This window comes from Cebus imitator, unplaced genomic scaffold (genome assembly GCF_001604975.1).
Source record: "Cebus imitator isolate Cc_AM_T3 unplaced genomic scaffold, Cebus_imitator-1.0 Scaffold461, whole genome shotgun sequence".
NCBI lineage: Eukaryota > Metazoa > Chordata > Mammalia > Primates > Cebidae > Cebus > Cebus imitator.
This window is the reverse complement of record NW_016107776.1, coordinates 1,257,624-1,271,047: the sequence shown is the minus strand read 5'-3', so window position 1 is coordinate 1,271,047 and position 13,424 is coordinate 1,257,624. Positions and strand designations below refer to the sequence as shown.

General features: G+C 46.5%; 1 protein-coding gene across 3 annotated transcripts in view; it reads right to left on the bottom strand.

Moving 5' to 3' along the window:
- DGCR2 (DiGeorge syndrome critical region gene 2) overlaps positions 1–13,424 on the bottom strand; it is a 69,264-nt gene that overhangs the window by 9,606 nt on the left and 46,234 nt on the right. For 2 of the 3 annotated variants that reach the window (XM_017512104.1, XM_017512105.1), the window contains exons 6-7: positions 10,820–10,996; positions 2,432–2,635 (exon numbers count right to left, since the gene is read on the bottom strand). In XM_017512104.1, the coding sequence (XP_017367593.1) occupies positions 2,432–2,635; positions 10,820–10,996 (381 nt within the window). The remainder of the gene's footprint in view (positions 1–2,431; positions 2,636–10,819; positions 10,997–13,424) is intronic. The other variant, XM_017512106.2, reaches the window with a different exon arrangement.

Below are 13,424 nucleotides of genomic sequence, written 5' to 3'. Positions count from 1 at the left end.
TCTGCTAGAATTTTGGTTGGGATTATACTGAATCTACAATTTGGGAAGAATTAACCTCCTAATGATACTGAGTCACCTGATCCATGAACATGGTATCTTTCCTTTTATTTCTTTCATTTTTTAAAAAATGTTGTAACAGATTGCAGCAAACAAAATGTGCACATATTTTATAATTGGTATTTCATGGTTTTTGGTGCTATTATAAATGGTACTTTTCTCAAAAATTTCAATTTTCAACTGTCACAGGTAGATTATATAAATGTAATGAATTTTTGTTATATTGACTTAGTATCTGGAGACCTTGCTTAAACACACTTATTAGTTCTAGTAACTTTCCTGTAGATTCCCCAGGATTTTCTATGCAATCATGTAATCTGCAAAGAGAGATGGTTTCACTTCTTTCCCTCTGGCCTGGATGCTTTTTCGTATCTTCTTACCTTCTGGCACTGGCTTTGACCTTGAGCATGATGACAAGGTGGCAACAGCAGACACTCTTAGCTCATTGAAAGGGACATTCTGATGCTTAACTCATAACATCCTATTCCCAGAGTCTCCAGTTTTGGTGATAGTGCCTCGGTTCTTGATGCAGTATGAGCACTTCCCAGGAGCCCATGGAAGCATGGCCACAGCGTGGACAAAGCAGGGCCCAGCTAAGCTGCTCTGGCTGTGCAGGAGAGAGGGCTGCAGCTGCTCTGGGCTCATCCAGATGCACTAAGGGCCCTGCTCTGCTAAGAAGTCCTTGGGGATAGGCAGGCTCCTTAGGCCATAAATGCCCACAAACAGGTCATCCTTGTACACATCCGGGCATTCTTATAAAGCTTGGACCCACTGGCAAGGCAGCACTGGTAGCCTCCTGAGAAATGAAACCAGGAGTCCAGGTAGCATGGCTTGGGAACAAAGTTTGACTCTAGTAGCCAGTCACTAAGCTGGAGGTTTGAAGTTCTGTAGCTGGGCACAGGAAACTTGGTAAGCACGCAACTGGTGTTTCTTATGGCCCTAAACAAGCATGCACCCTATGTGAGGATAAAACTGCCCTGTAGAATGGGGTCCAAGCATCACCCTCTAGCTCTGGGTCCTCTGGTGAGCTTGGCTGCAAATGTAGCCTTTGTGCTCACCACAGTCAACTGTACATGTCTGATGGTACATGCCAGAGTGCCCACTTTCACCCAGCCTCAGGCATGGCCTCTGGAGGACGGCTCTGTCCTTCCACCCAGCAGCCCTCCTGGTGTGGAGGGACACTGACAACATTCCAGAGGCAGCTCTCGCTGTTGTGACCCAGCCTCTAGCTGCAGCCTCTCTTCCACAGGGCCCCTGGAGACAGAGATGGCCATCACACCCTGCCCAAGCTGCTCTTCTACAGGGGCCACAAGTCCAGTGGCTTCCACAAGTCCCCATGATGTCACGCTTTTACTGTGGCACCCAAGAAAGAAAGAAAGAAACTCATGCTTTTGATTTACATTTCTCTTGAGATCTAAATTCACACAGAGCTGCAGCTGCACTGTTGTGCAGAATGACAAAGCATGCCCCTGGAGTGTGAGGGGTGTTAATACACAAGACAGCAGCGGCCCACCTGCCCCTCTCTTTTTGCAAGTGGAAGGGAGAGGATTACCCCGAGATCAGATTCTGTGTAGTGTCTACCTTAAAGCCACGCCTAGTGGTGGTGAGTTTGATCTCAAAACTAAGAATAATATTTCATCTTTTTCTTGAAGATTCTAAGGTAAAATGGATGACTGTAAGCAATGACAACCATCACTACCCTCTGTATCATCACACTAGAGAACAGGAAGAGCTCCAATGTGGACATAAATTAGAAGTCTAGGCTGGGTGTGGTGGCTCATGCCTGTAATCCCAGCACTTTGGGAGGCTGAGGTAGGTGGATCACTTGAGGTCAAGAATTTGAGACAAGCCTGACTCTACTAAAAATAAAAAAATTAGTCTGGCATGGTGGCACACATCTGTAATCCCAGCTACTGGGGAGGCTGAGGCAGGAGAATGGCTTGAACCCAGGAGGCGGAGGTTGCAGTGAGCTGAATTCGCGTCACTGCACTCTCTAATCTGAGCAACAGAGCGAGACTCTGTCTATTTAAAAAAAAAAAAAAAAGGAAGTCTAGCTTGGAGTCTTAAAAAGAGAAGACAGGTTTGAAGCCCTCAGTGGTGATTTGTGAACAAACAGCCACACTCAAGTTCAAGTTCATTTGTGGATGCTGTCAACCCAAATGGAAAGGAGCAGCTGGAGGAGTCATGTCAGGCACACCCACTAGAGTAGTGACATCAAAGTCTCTGAGATCTCTCTGTGAGCAAAAGCTACCACTGCTGCTGCGCCATGCTCTGTAAACTCTCCTGAGTCCTCACCACTGAGGTAGCAAAGGGACCCCCAGCCTCCCGCTCCAGATAGGGAGGGTGGCTTGGGACCTACTATCAAGAGTCTCACCTGGGTCCAGACACATGAACTTGCAGCACTCTTTGGGGTCCTTGCGGTACTGCTGACAGCCTTGGGGCCTCTCACAGAGAGCAGCCACGCACATCTCAGGCTCCCCTCCGTGGCAGGTGCAGCTCAGGCATGGATCGTCCCCCTTAGGGGTGAAGTAGAACCCTTCATCCACCACGTTGTCCTTGATGTCAACACATGTTTGACCTGCAATGAGCATCCATTGTTTACAGATGTATACATTGCCAAAAAACGGGAGCTTCCCCATGTGGGCCTGTGAATGCTACCTATTACCTTAGAACGGGAATGAGACAGCTTGAGGGGTCACGTGAGACGTTTCCACTAGAGTAGTGGCATCAAAGCCTCTGAGACAGCTCCGTGAGCAAACGCTGCCATCACTGCTGCACCATCTGACATAAGCTGACCTTTCCCATTTAGGCCTGGGGAACGAATAAGGCAACTAAAGAGTTGGCCAGATTGTGGTAAGAGTCTTCCTATTGCTGGAATACCATGGATCTGCCCCATGACACAGGGAGTGGCTGTGCAAAAGCAGTTACTACAACACAGTTAGGACAAAGCACATCTGACCAGGGCAAATGGAGGCCGGAGAGCTAGGATGAAGCAGAATGTCAGACTCCAGGGTCCCTGCAGAAGTGTTTGCTTTGAAGTTGCCAAAGTAGATTACTCATGAGATTTCCTCAATTCTAAGATGCAGCTGTTATGAGTACTAACCATTTTAAAATCAGAATGTGTCTAAGGAAGCTGACAGTTCTGCTTGGGAAGACAGTCCCCTGGACCTGAGGCACACTCTATACAGAGCTGACCTGGGACGAGAGTAAGAGGAATGGCCATGGCTAAAAACCCAGTCTTCAACTGGTAGGCAGACGTTGCAAAGGCCTGGAGGAAGAGACAAGGGATGAAGGAGCCCGCAAGAGACCCATGTTCAGTGAAAGACACATGAGAAGGTAGCTTGTTCCAGTCTCCAAATGGGGTGGGAATGTCTAGAAAAAGATTCTTTTGGTATTTCACAACCACAGGTCTATGCCTCACTTAAGACTGGAGTCAGCTGGGCATGGTGGTTCACACCTGTAATCCCAGCACTTTGGGAGGCCGAGGTGGGCGGATCACCTGATGTCTTGAGTTTGAGACCAGCCTGGCCAACATGGTGAAACCCCGTCTCTACTAAAAATAAATAAGCTAGCCAAGTATGATGGCATGCGCCTGTAATTTCAGCTACTCAGAGGCTGAGGCACGAGAATCTCTTGAACCTGGGAGGTAGAGGTTGCAGTGAGCTGAGATCACGCCACTGCACTCCAGCCTGGGAGACAGCGCGAGACTCTGTCTTAAAAAAAAGACTGGGGTCAAAAAAGATTTGACCCCAGTCTTTTTTTTTTTTTTTTTTTTTTGAGACGGAGTTTCACTCATGTTACCCAGGCTGGAGTGCAATGGCACGATCTCGGCTCACCGCAACCTCCGCCTCCTGGGTTCAGGCAATTCTCCTGCCTCAGCCTCCTGAGTTGCTGGGATTACAGGCATGCGCCACCATGCCCAGCTAATTTTTTGTATTTTTAGTAGAGACGGGGTTTCACCATGTTGACCAGGATGGTCTCGATCTCTTGACCTTGTGATCCACCCGCCTCGGCCTCCCAAAGTGCTGGGATTACAGGCTTGAGCCACCGTGCCCGGCCACGACCCCAGTCTTTTTTTTAAGTAAAATAAACTTTCCCAGACAGACAGCAACTGAAAGATCACCCATGTGGTCAGGAACTCCCAGGGCAAGATGCTCACATACAATTATTCCCTGGCTAAAACAGAGAAAAAAGAATGAAGAAAAATGAACACAGTTCCCGGAGAAATATGGAACACCATTAAGCACACCAACATATGTGAAACAGGAGTAACAAATGGAGAGGAGAGAGAAAAAAGCAGAAAGAATAGTCAAAGGACAGCTGCAAACTACTCAAATTCACTGAAAAACAACAACCTACGCATCCAGGAAGCTCAACAAACTCCACCTAGGATAAATGCAAAGGAGTCACAAACTGACACATCAGAGTGAAAATGCTGAAAGTAAAAGACAAGGCGAAAATATGAAAAGCAATAAATGGGAAATGACTTATCACTTATAAGGGAAACCCAATAAGACAAACAACTGACTTGTCGGCAGAAACAACAGAGGCTGGGGCAGTGGGATAACTGCTCACCGAAAACCATCAACCAAGATCCATAACCAGCAGAGACACCTTTTGAAAAATGAAAGTAAAATAAACTTTCCCAGACAGACAACAACTGAAAGAAGTTGTTTGCAGACCCACCTTATAAGAAACACTAAAGGACGTTTTCAAGCTAAAAGTATGCGGTCCCCAGAGAATAATTTGAATATACACAAGAAACTCAAGAGCAACAGTAAAGGCAATCATATGCTCATAAATTATAGCCTGCATACATAGTTTTCCTACTTTATTCTCTTAGCTGATTTAAAAAGCAATTGTAAGGCTGGGTGTGGTGGCTCACACCTACAATCCCAGCACTTTGGGAGGCTGAGGTGGGTGGATCACAAAGTCAGCAGTTCGAGACCAGCCTGGCTAAGATGGTGAAACCCCATCTCTACTAAAAATATAAAAATTAGCCAGGTGCTGTGGCAGGCACCTGTAATCCCAGCTACTAGGGAGGCTGAGGCAGGATAATCACTTGGATCTGGGAGGTGGAGGCTGCGATGAGCCAAGATTGCGCCATTGCACTCTAGCATGGGACAAGAGGGAAATTCTGGCTCAAAAAATAAAAATAAGTAATTGTATAAAGTATGTATGGAATGTAGTGTTGGGTCTATAACATAGAAAAATGTAACACACTTAGATTTGCTAAGAATGACACAAAGGTGGTGTGTGGAAGCAAAGCTATACTGGACTAAAGAACCTTGACCTAAGTCTCACACCTTATTAAAAAATTCATTCAAAATGCCTCCTACACTTAAATGTAAAACGGAAAATGATTAAAATTTTAGAAAAAAAACAGAGGAAATGTAAGGCTAGGCGGAGAACTTGGACTTGACACCAAAAGAATAATCCATAAAAGGAAGCTGGGTACAGTGGTTTATGCCCGTAACCCCAGCACTTTGTGACGCTGAGGTAGGTGGATCATCTGAGGTCAGGAGTTTGAGACGAGCCTGGCCAACATTGTGAAATCCTATCTCTACTAAAAATATAAAAATTAGCCAGCCATGGTAGCTCATGTTGGTAATCCCAACTACTTGGGAAGCTTGAGGCACAAGAATTGCTTGAACCTAGAAGGTGGATGTTGCAGCGAGCCAAAAAGAAAGAATAATCCATAAAAGGAGAAACTAATAACTAGGACTTCACTTAAATTAAGAACTTTTGTTCTTTGGGTAAACAACAACAACAACAACAAAACTTTTGTTCCTGAAAGCCCATGTGAAGAGGATGCAGGCAAGCTACAGACAAGAAAAAATATTTGCAAACCACATATCCGACAAAGGACTGTTATCTAGAATACATAAAGAATTCTCAAAACTCAACAGTTAAAAAAAAAACAAACAAAAAACAAAACAGATTATTGGTTCACACCTATAATACTTTGGGAGGTCAAGGAGAGGATCACTTGAGCCCAGGAGTTTGCGGCCAGTCTAGGCAAATAGTGACTCTATAGAAAATAAAAAACTTAGCCAGGCATGATGGTGCACACCTATAGTTCTAGCTACTCAGGAGACTGAGGTGGGAGGACTGCCTGAGCCCAGGAGCTAGAGGTTACAGTGAACTATGATTGCACCACTGCACTTGAGCCTGGGTGACAGAGCAAGACCCTTCCTCAAAACAAAACGAAAACACAATGCAAAGAGAAAATGGAAAGATAACATGAACAACAAAGAGAATATATAATAGATGGCAAATAAGCATGTGAAACATGAAAAGGTTTTAACATCATTAGCCTCAGGGAAATGCAAATTGAAACCATAAGGAGCTACATACCTACATACATATCTGCGTACCTAATAGAAGGGCTAAGATGAAAAATAGTGAAAACATTAAGTGCTGCGGAGGATATGGAGAAATTAGATCAGTCCTACGTTGTTACTGGACTACATATTAGTATAGCCCCTCTGCTAAACAGTTTGCTTGTTTCTTTAAAAACTAAACATGCAACTATGATACAACCAAGCAACTGCAATCCTGGGCATCTATCACAGAAAACTGAAAACATGTTTGTCGCCGGGTGCAGTGGCTCATGCCTGTAATCCCAGCACTTTGGGAGGCAGAGGTGGGTGGATCATTTGAGGTTGGGAGTTCAAGACCAGAATGGCTAACATGGCAAAACCTGTCCCTACTAAAAAGACAAAAATTAGCTGCGTGTAGTGGCACATGCCTATAATCCCAGCTATTCGGGAGGCTAAGACATGAGAATTGCTTGAACCCAGGAGACAGAAGCAATGAGCCAAGACTATGCCACTGCACTCCAGCCTGGGCAACAGAGTAAGACTGTCTCACAAAATGAAAAAAAGAAAAGAAAAAGAAAGTATGTTTGCACAAAAACCTGTATGTGGATGTTCACGGAAGCTTTCATTGTAATACCCAAAAACTGGCATCACCCCAGATGTCCTTCAACACTTGATGCCTATAGTTTGAGCCAGCTTGGGCAACATGGCAAAATTCTGTCTCTATGAAAAAAAATACAAAATAAGCTGGGCACAGTGGCATGCGTCTGTGGTCCCAGCTACTCAGAAGGCTGAGGTGGGAGGTTCGCCTGAGCCCAGGAGGTTGAGGCTGCCATGAGCAGTGATCATACCACTGTACTTCAGGGTGACAGAGACTTTGTTGCGCCCACCCCCCCAAAAAATGAACAAATTATTAACATAAATAACAATTTGGATGACTCTCCAGGGAATTATGAGTGAAAAAAGACAACTCCAAAAGGTTGCAGACTATATGATTGCACTTATAGAACATTTCTGCCTTATTATGACACCTGACGAAGGCCAGATCACAGATGACCGAAGACCTCTAGCCTACCACTTCTGTGGCAACAAGTCTAGGGCAGTCAGCGTCTGGTCAGTGGCCACCAGCTTCTCTATTTTGTGTCCATACTTCCAACTCAAAACTCACCAGGGATAGTCAATATGTTCCCCAAACCAATCACCTCCACTGCCTTGCTTCTAGTCAGCCTGCCTCTCATCAGAGCATACCTGGGAGCATTTAGGGCCCTGGAGAAAGGCCACTGTGCTAGACCCAACCCCAGCTGGAGGAGCATCAGAAGCACTTGTGAAGGCGCCACCCTGGATACTCAGGGTGGGCCTGCCTCAGGCTGAGGTACGATTAGAACATCAGCCCCTACTATCTGTAGGCTAACAAGCCTTGAGTCACACAGTAGACTACTGCTCGGTGGGCCGAAAGAGATAGACTCTAGAAATGTGGCCCAAAGAGATGACCTAAAGTGGAGGGTAGAGCAGACATTAAGAAAAACCCTCTGGGCAAACCAGCCTCCACCCTGAACATCAATGCTACTGAATATGAAAGCCTTAGGGTAACTACTGTGCCAACGAACCCCAAGCCCAGCCCAGATTAATGCCCCTCACTGTAGTAAGCCCTCCCAACAAGAAGGGCCTAGTGGAGGGAAAGGCATGGCCACTGCAAGCACCAGAACTACTGAACTCAGTCTCTACTGTCCTACACAAGATGTCAGATTTCCAATGAAGAGCCTAGAAAAAAGCACCATGCTCCAGAGACAAATCAATCAACAAAACCAGACTGAAATATGACACAAATGAAGAAACTTTCCCACGTGGAATTTAAAATCACTATGATTAATTTGTTAAAGGCTCCAATGGAAAAGGTGGACAATATACAAGATTAGATGGGAAATTCGGACGAGAGATGGAAACTTTAAGAATCAAATGGAAATCCTAGAAATTAAAAAAACAGACAAAATGAACAGAACAGATGAAGAAAGCCTTCAATGGGCTCATGTAGACTTGACATAGCCAAGGAAAGAATTAATAAACCTGAATGCAGGCCAACAGAAATTACTAAAACTGAAGAACTAAAAGAATCCAAGAGACATGATGACTAGATGCAATCCATGATTCTGGACCAGGAAAAAAAATAGCTATAAAGGATATTATTGGAACAACTGATAAAACTGGAATAATAGATTATGGATTACTATATGGTACTGCATCCATGTTAAGTGTCCGGATTTTGATCCGTATAGTGTAGGTACATAAGAGAGTGTCCTTGTTCTTAGGAAATACACACTGAAGTATATAAGGCTTAAGGTCCACAGTATCTTCAGTTTACTCCGAAATAATTCAGAAAAAATATGCAGAGAAAATGAATGATAAAGCAAATATGGTAAAACTGAAATACTGTAACTGGTGAGTCTGTGTAAAGGGTATATGAAAGGAAGTTCCCTGTATTATTCTAGCTTTTCCATAAGCTTCAAATCATTTTTAAATCAACAAGTTACAGAAGTCTCCCTCCCCGACCCAGAAGGTCCTATAAGGTGGGATCTATCAAACACTCAAGAACAAGGTTATCTCCAACTTGTACAAACGCATTTAGACAACAGTAAAATAAAGTCTGCCAACTCATTTTATAAAACTAACATAGTGTAGTACAGAAACGGGTCAGCGTAGTCCCAGCTACTTGGGAGGCTGAGGCAGAAGGATCACTTGAGCCTAGAGTTCAAAACTGTACTGTGCTATGATCGTGGCTGTGATTAGCCACTGCATTCTAGCCTGGGCAACATACTAATGCCCCACCTTTAAAAAAAAAAAAAAGAGTCAAGAAGAGTATAGAAAAAAAATGTAACAGGCCAACCTCACTTCTTAAAAGAGTTTCAAAAATTCTAAATATCAGCAAACCAAATCCAGTAATATAATATATATATAAAAACCATGAGGATGTTTAACATCAGAAAATCTATTATATAAAATAATGATTGAACAAATTGAAGAAGAAAAACCACATAGCCCCAATAAAATGCATTAAAAACATTTAATAAAAATCAATACACTTTTGTAACATAAATATTCCCAGCCACCTAGGAATAGAAAGGTACTTCCTTGACTTTATAAAGGTACATTCTAAAATCTCATGGAAGACATTATATAGAATGTTGACACACTAAAATAGCATTCTCTTTTAAGCTGAGAAGACAAGAATGCTCACTACCGCCATTTCTAATCAACACTGTCCTGGAGACTGTAGCAAGAAGAGCTGACTGGGCAACATAGTAAAACCACATCTTTAATAAATGTAAACAAATAGATAAATGGCAAAGATTTGAAAGAAGAAACAAACCCATCTAAATAGAAAATCTACGAAAATCCACAAACTAAGAGAACCAATAAAGAAGATCAGAAAACTAAAATTCACATGAAAAGGGTAAAAAATAGACAACATAATAGGCAAAAACTAGGCAGAGGAAGTCAACACCAGCTGTCAAGGTTTATCATGAAGCCCTCTCGTTTACCAGCCGCCTGGGAGGAACCCTCACCCTGTCTGCACATCTGCAATGGATGGTCTCGAGCAATGGCTGGGCCCGATCAAGAGGAATAAGCAGACCCACAGTACTGAGCCTGAGAACTTGAAGGCTACAAATCCTTGCGCTAAAACGAGCTGATTCACCACCGCAGGGCTGTGAGTGTAGAGCTGGCAGCTGATGGCACAGGTGTGGTGGTGGTCATGGAGTGGAGATCTGGCCAGTGGAAGCCAGCCACCTCCGATGAGAGGACCACCGTCAACAACACCTGCACCATGCTCGACAACATCAGACACGGGATCCGCAAGAACAAAGCCCCCCCAACCTGTGTACAGCTGCCATTCCAGGGCCAGCGCCATCCTGCAAGGCCAGGAGCCTGTGATGGTGAAGAGGAAGGGGACCCACCACGCCAAGAGCTCCTAAGGTCCTGCCCCCCAAAAGCAATAAAGAGTCAACTGGCTTAAAAACAACAACAAAAACAAAACCACCACCATAGACTGGCAAGGTGAACAGAGAAGCAGAGAGAAGGATGGCAGAAGGACCCACAGTGTGTGTGGGGGAGGTGACCAATGAACTCAGATGCTCCAGAGACGCCACAGATTGCCAAGTCTTTGGGTCCTCATTCCCATTTAATTGCTTAATAACACTGCAACCGGGAGGACAGGGATGATTGTCTCCTCCCTGGGAAAGAGAATGGTGGGCTATAAATGCTGACCAGCTGCCCTGGTCACGGAGCTGCAAATGGGCCCTGGGAACAAGGTGTGAGCTGGTGAAGATGCCGGCATCCCTGGCAACACAGCAAATCAGGTTCTGCCTCAGAAACCTTGAACTCAGGGTCCAACAAGGTGACACCAGGGCCCAGACATTCCCGAAGAAGGCTAACTCAAGGGGGCTTACTTCTTTTACACAGAAACGAAGACTTCTCGTAGCAGCTCTCGGCGTGCCAGCTGTGGAGGTCGTGGTGCCGCAGGGTGGGGAAGTGGAAGCACTGGAGCTGGGCACAGAACACGTTGTCGTTCTCAGACATGGCTGAGGCAAAGATGGGGTCTGGGGGCAGGAACACCTCTGAGGAGCCTGTGGGGGAGATAAATGATAGGGCTGGACAACATCATGTCAGAGGACAAGTTGTACAGACCTCAAGGGGACCATGGTGTCAGACAGAATCATCAGCCACAGGGTCTGGACCGCCAAATGCTGGTGGTCACTGTGGCCAACTGTTCATTTGGGACTCCCCAACCTTCTGGGAGTCACCCCAGGTGCTGGGCTCAGGAGGGACCACTCCTTGGAGCCTGCAAGCACACAGCCCACAAACCCTGGGTAGCAGCAAGTGCCAGCCTGAGCACCAGAAGATGGTGCTCGATCAGGGTTAGTGGGTGGCATTTAACGTTAGAGCAACAGCATGAGTAACGAAGTAATGGATTATAGCACATTGGATTAAAATGCAAACAGGGGAATGGACAGGGGAAATAGGCAGGGAAGTTCTCCCTTAGGACAGAACACTCAGTCGTAAAGAGAGGACTCAGAAAGCCCACCCAGCACCCATGAGGAAGGCGCTGTCAGGTAGCATTGGTGCAGGTCGGCACTGCCACCAGCTGGCTGCTGGGAACACTTGCGAAGCACTGGCTCCAGGGGACCTCTCTCAACTCAAAGGAAACTGTCGCCCAGTCAGCTCCTGCCTTTCTAAGCCAGGCCCAAGGCAGCTAGAAACCAGGTACCCTCGCATGGAGAGAGTGAGGGTTGGGGACTGCTAACCTCCAAACCTCTCTTCTGCAAGTTTCCAGGTGGGCTCTGACCACACCCAGGGCATGGCGCAGCCAGCCCTAGGGCCCACTTTCTCCCCTGCACAGCCCTTCCAGTCTGGCCATCACGATTTCTTGAGGCTCACTCAACCACGATCACTGGAAACACAAAGCAACCTTTCCCAGAAAGTAAAATAATGAAGGCACACCTGGCGCTCTCCCCCTTCTAAGATGGCAGTGCAGTTCACACCTTTTACAAGCCTCTGGCATTCCCATCTGCATCTTTTGGAGCTGTTTACACCAGCACTAAACATGGGGCTCTGCCTCAAAAGAGCCAGCGAGCCTGGAGACAGGCCTACGCTATGGGCCTGCGGACACATGGTGCCCTGGCATGGGCAGGAGGACAGCTGTCAGGAAGCCTGGAGACCTGCAAGGCCTGTGCTGGGCCAGCAGGCAGCCCCTGCAACAGTTGCACCCCCTTCCCAGGGACATCCAGGCCCAGCATCCTGTCTGCCTCATCTACATGTATCAGACCCACAGCAGGGCAGGGAAGAGGCCCACTATCTGGAGTTGCCACCCCACACCACCCGGAGGGCTCGTCTCCACTGCTACTAACAGTGGGTGTCAGCACCATCATGCTGTATACCACCCCACCTTTCCTCCAGGACCCCAAGCCCCCACACACCCTCCTCATCTCCCACAGATGCGTTCTCACCTAAGTGGAGCCCCTCCCCTCTTAGACACTATCTTCTTCACTCTTTGGCTTCTTGTCCCATAGAATGAAAACCAAACGGGTTCCTCCGAAACTTTAACAAACAAAAAATCTTTTTTTTTTTTTTTTTTTTTTTTTTTTTTTTAAAAATTTTTTTTTTTTTTTTTTTTTTTTTTTTTTTTTTTTTTTTTTGAGACGGAGTTTCACTCATGTTACCCAGGCTGGAGTGCAATGGCGCGATCTCCGCTCACCGCAACCTTCGCCTCCTAGGTTCAGGCAATTCTCCTGTCTCAGCCTCCTGAGTAGCTGGGATTACAGGCACGCACCACCATGCCCAGCTAATTTTTTGTATTTTTAGTAGAGACGGGGTTTCACCATGTTGACCAGGATGGTCTCGATCTCTTGACCTCGTGATCCACCCGCCTCGGCCTCCCAAAGTGCTGGGATTACAGGCTTGAGCCACCGCGCCCGGCACAAACAAAAAATCTTGAGCGCTAAAGCTAGTTGCCAGCCCAGAGTTCCTGGGCACAACTACAGTATGTGATGGCAGAGCTCAGACCAAAGCCACAAATGACCTCTCAGGGCAGAGTCCTGGGACCCAGCATCTGCCCTCAAAAGCCACCTGGACTGAGGCACAGCCAAGTCAGAGAGGGGCTCAGGCAACCAGCAAAACAGGGCTCATGCGGGACTCTAGGCCAGGGCCCAGTGAGCCACACAGTGCTCCCTTCTGGAAGTGAGCTGTGTTGGTACCTGTATAGCACCCCTGCCCAAGGAAGCTGCTGGCAGCTGTGCGTCCAGGTGTGATGGGGGCTGGTCAGGCAGAGAGAGCATGCCTACCCAAAGTGCAGCCTTGCAAAGGGGGCAGGTGCTCATCCTCGGAGTGTCCCTGGAAGTACTCACGGTGGCAGCCACGACTAAGGCAGCCTGTGGGGCTGGAGAAGAGGCTGGGGAGTGGTACGTGATGGGGTAGTGAGGAAAGGGGCTGCTGGCCTTGATGGAACTGTGACTGCTATGAGAAATGACAGCTGTGAACGAGCGAGCAGAGGTGAAA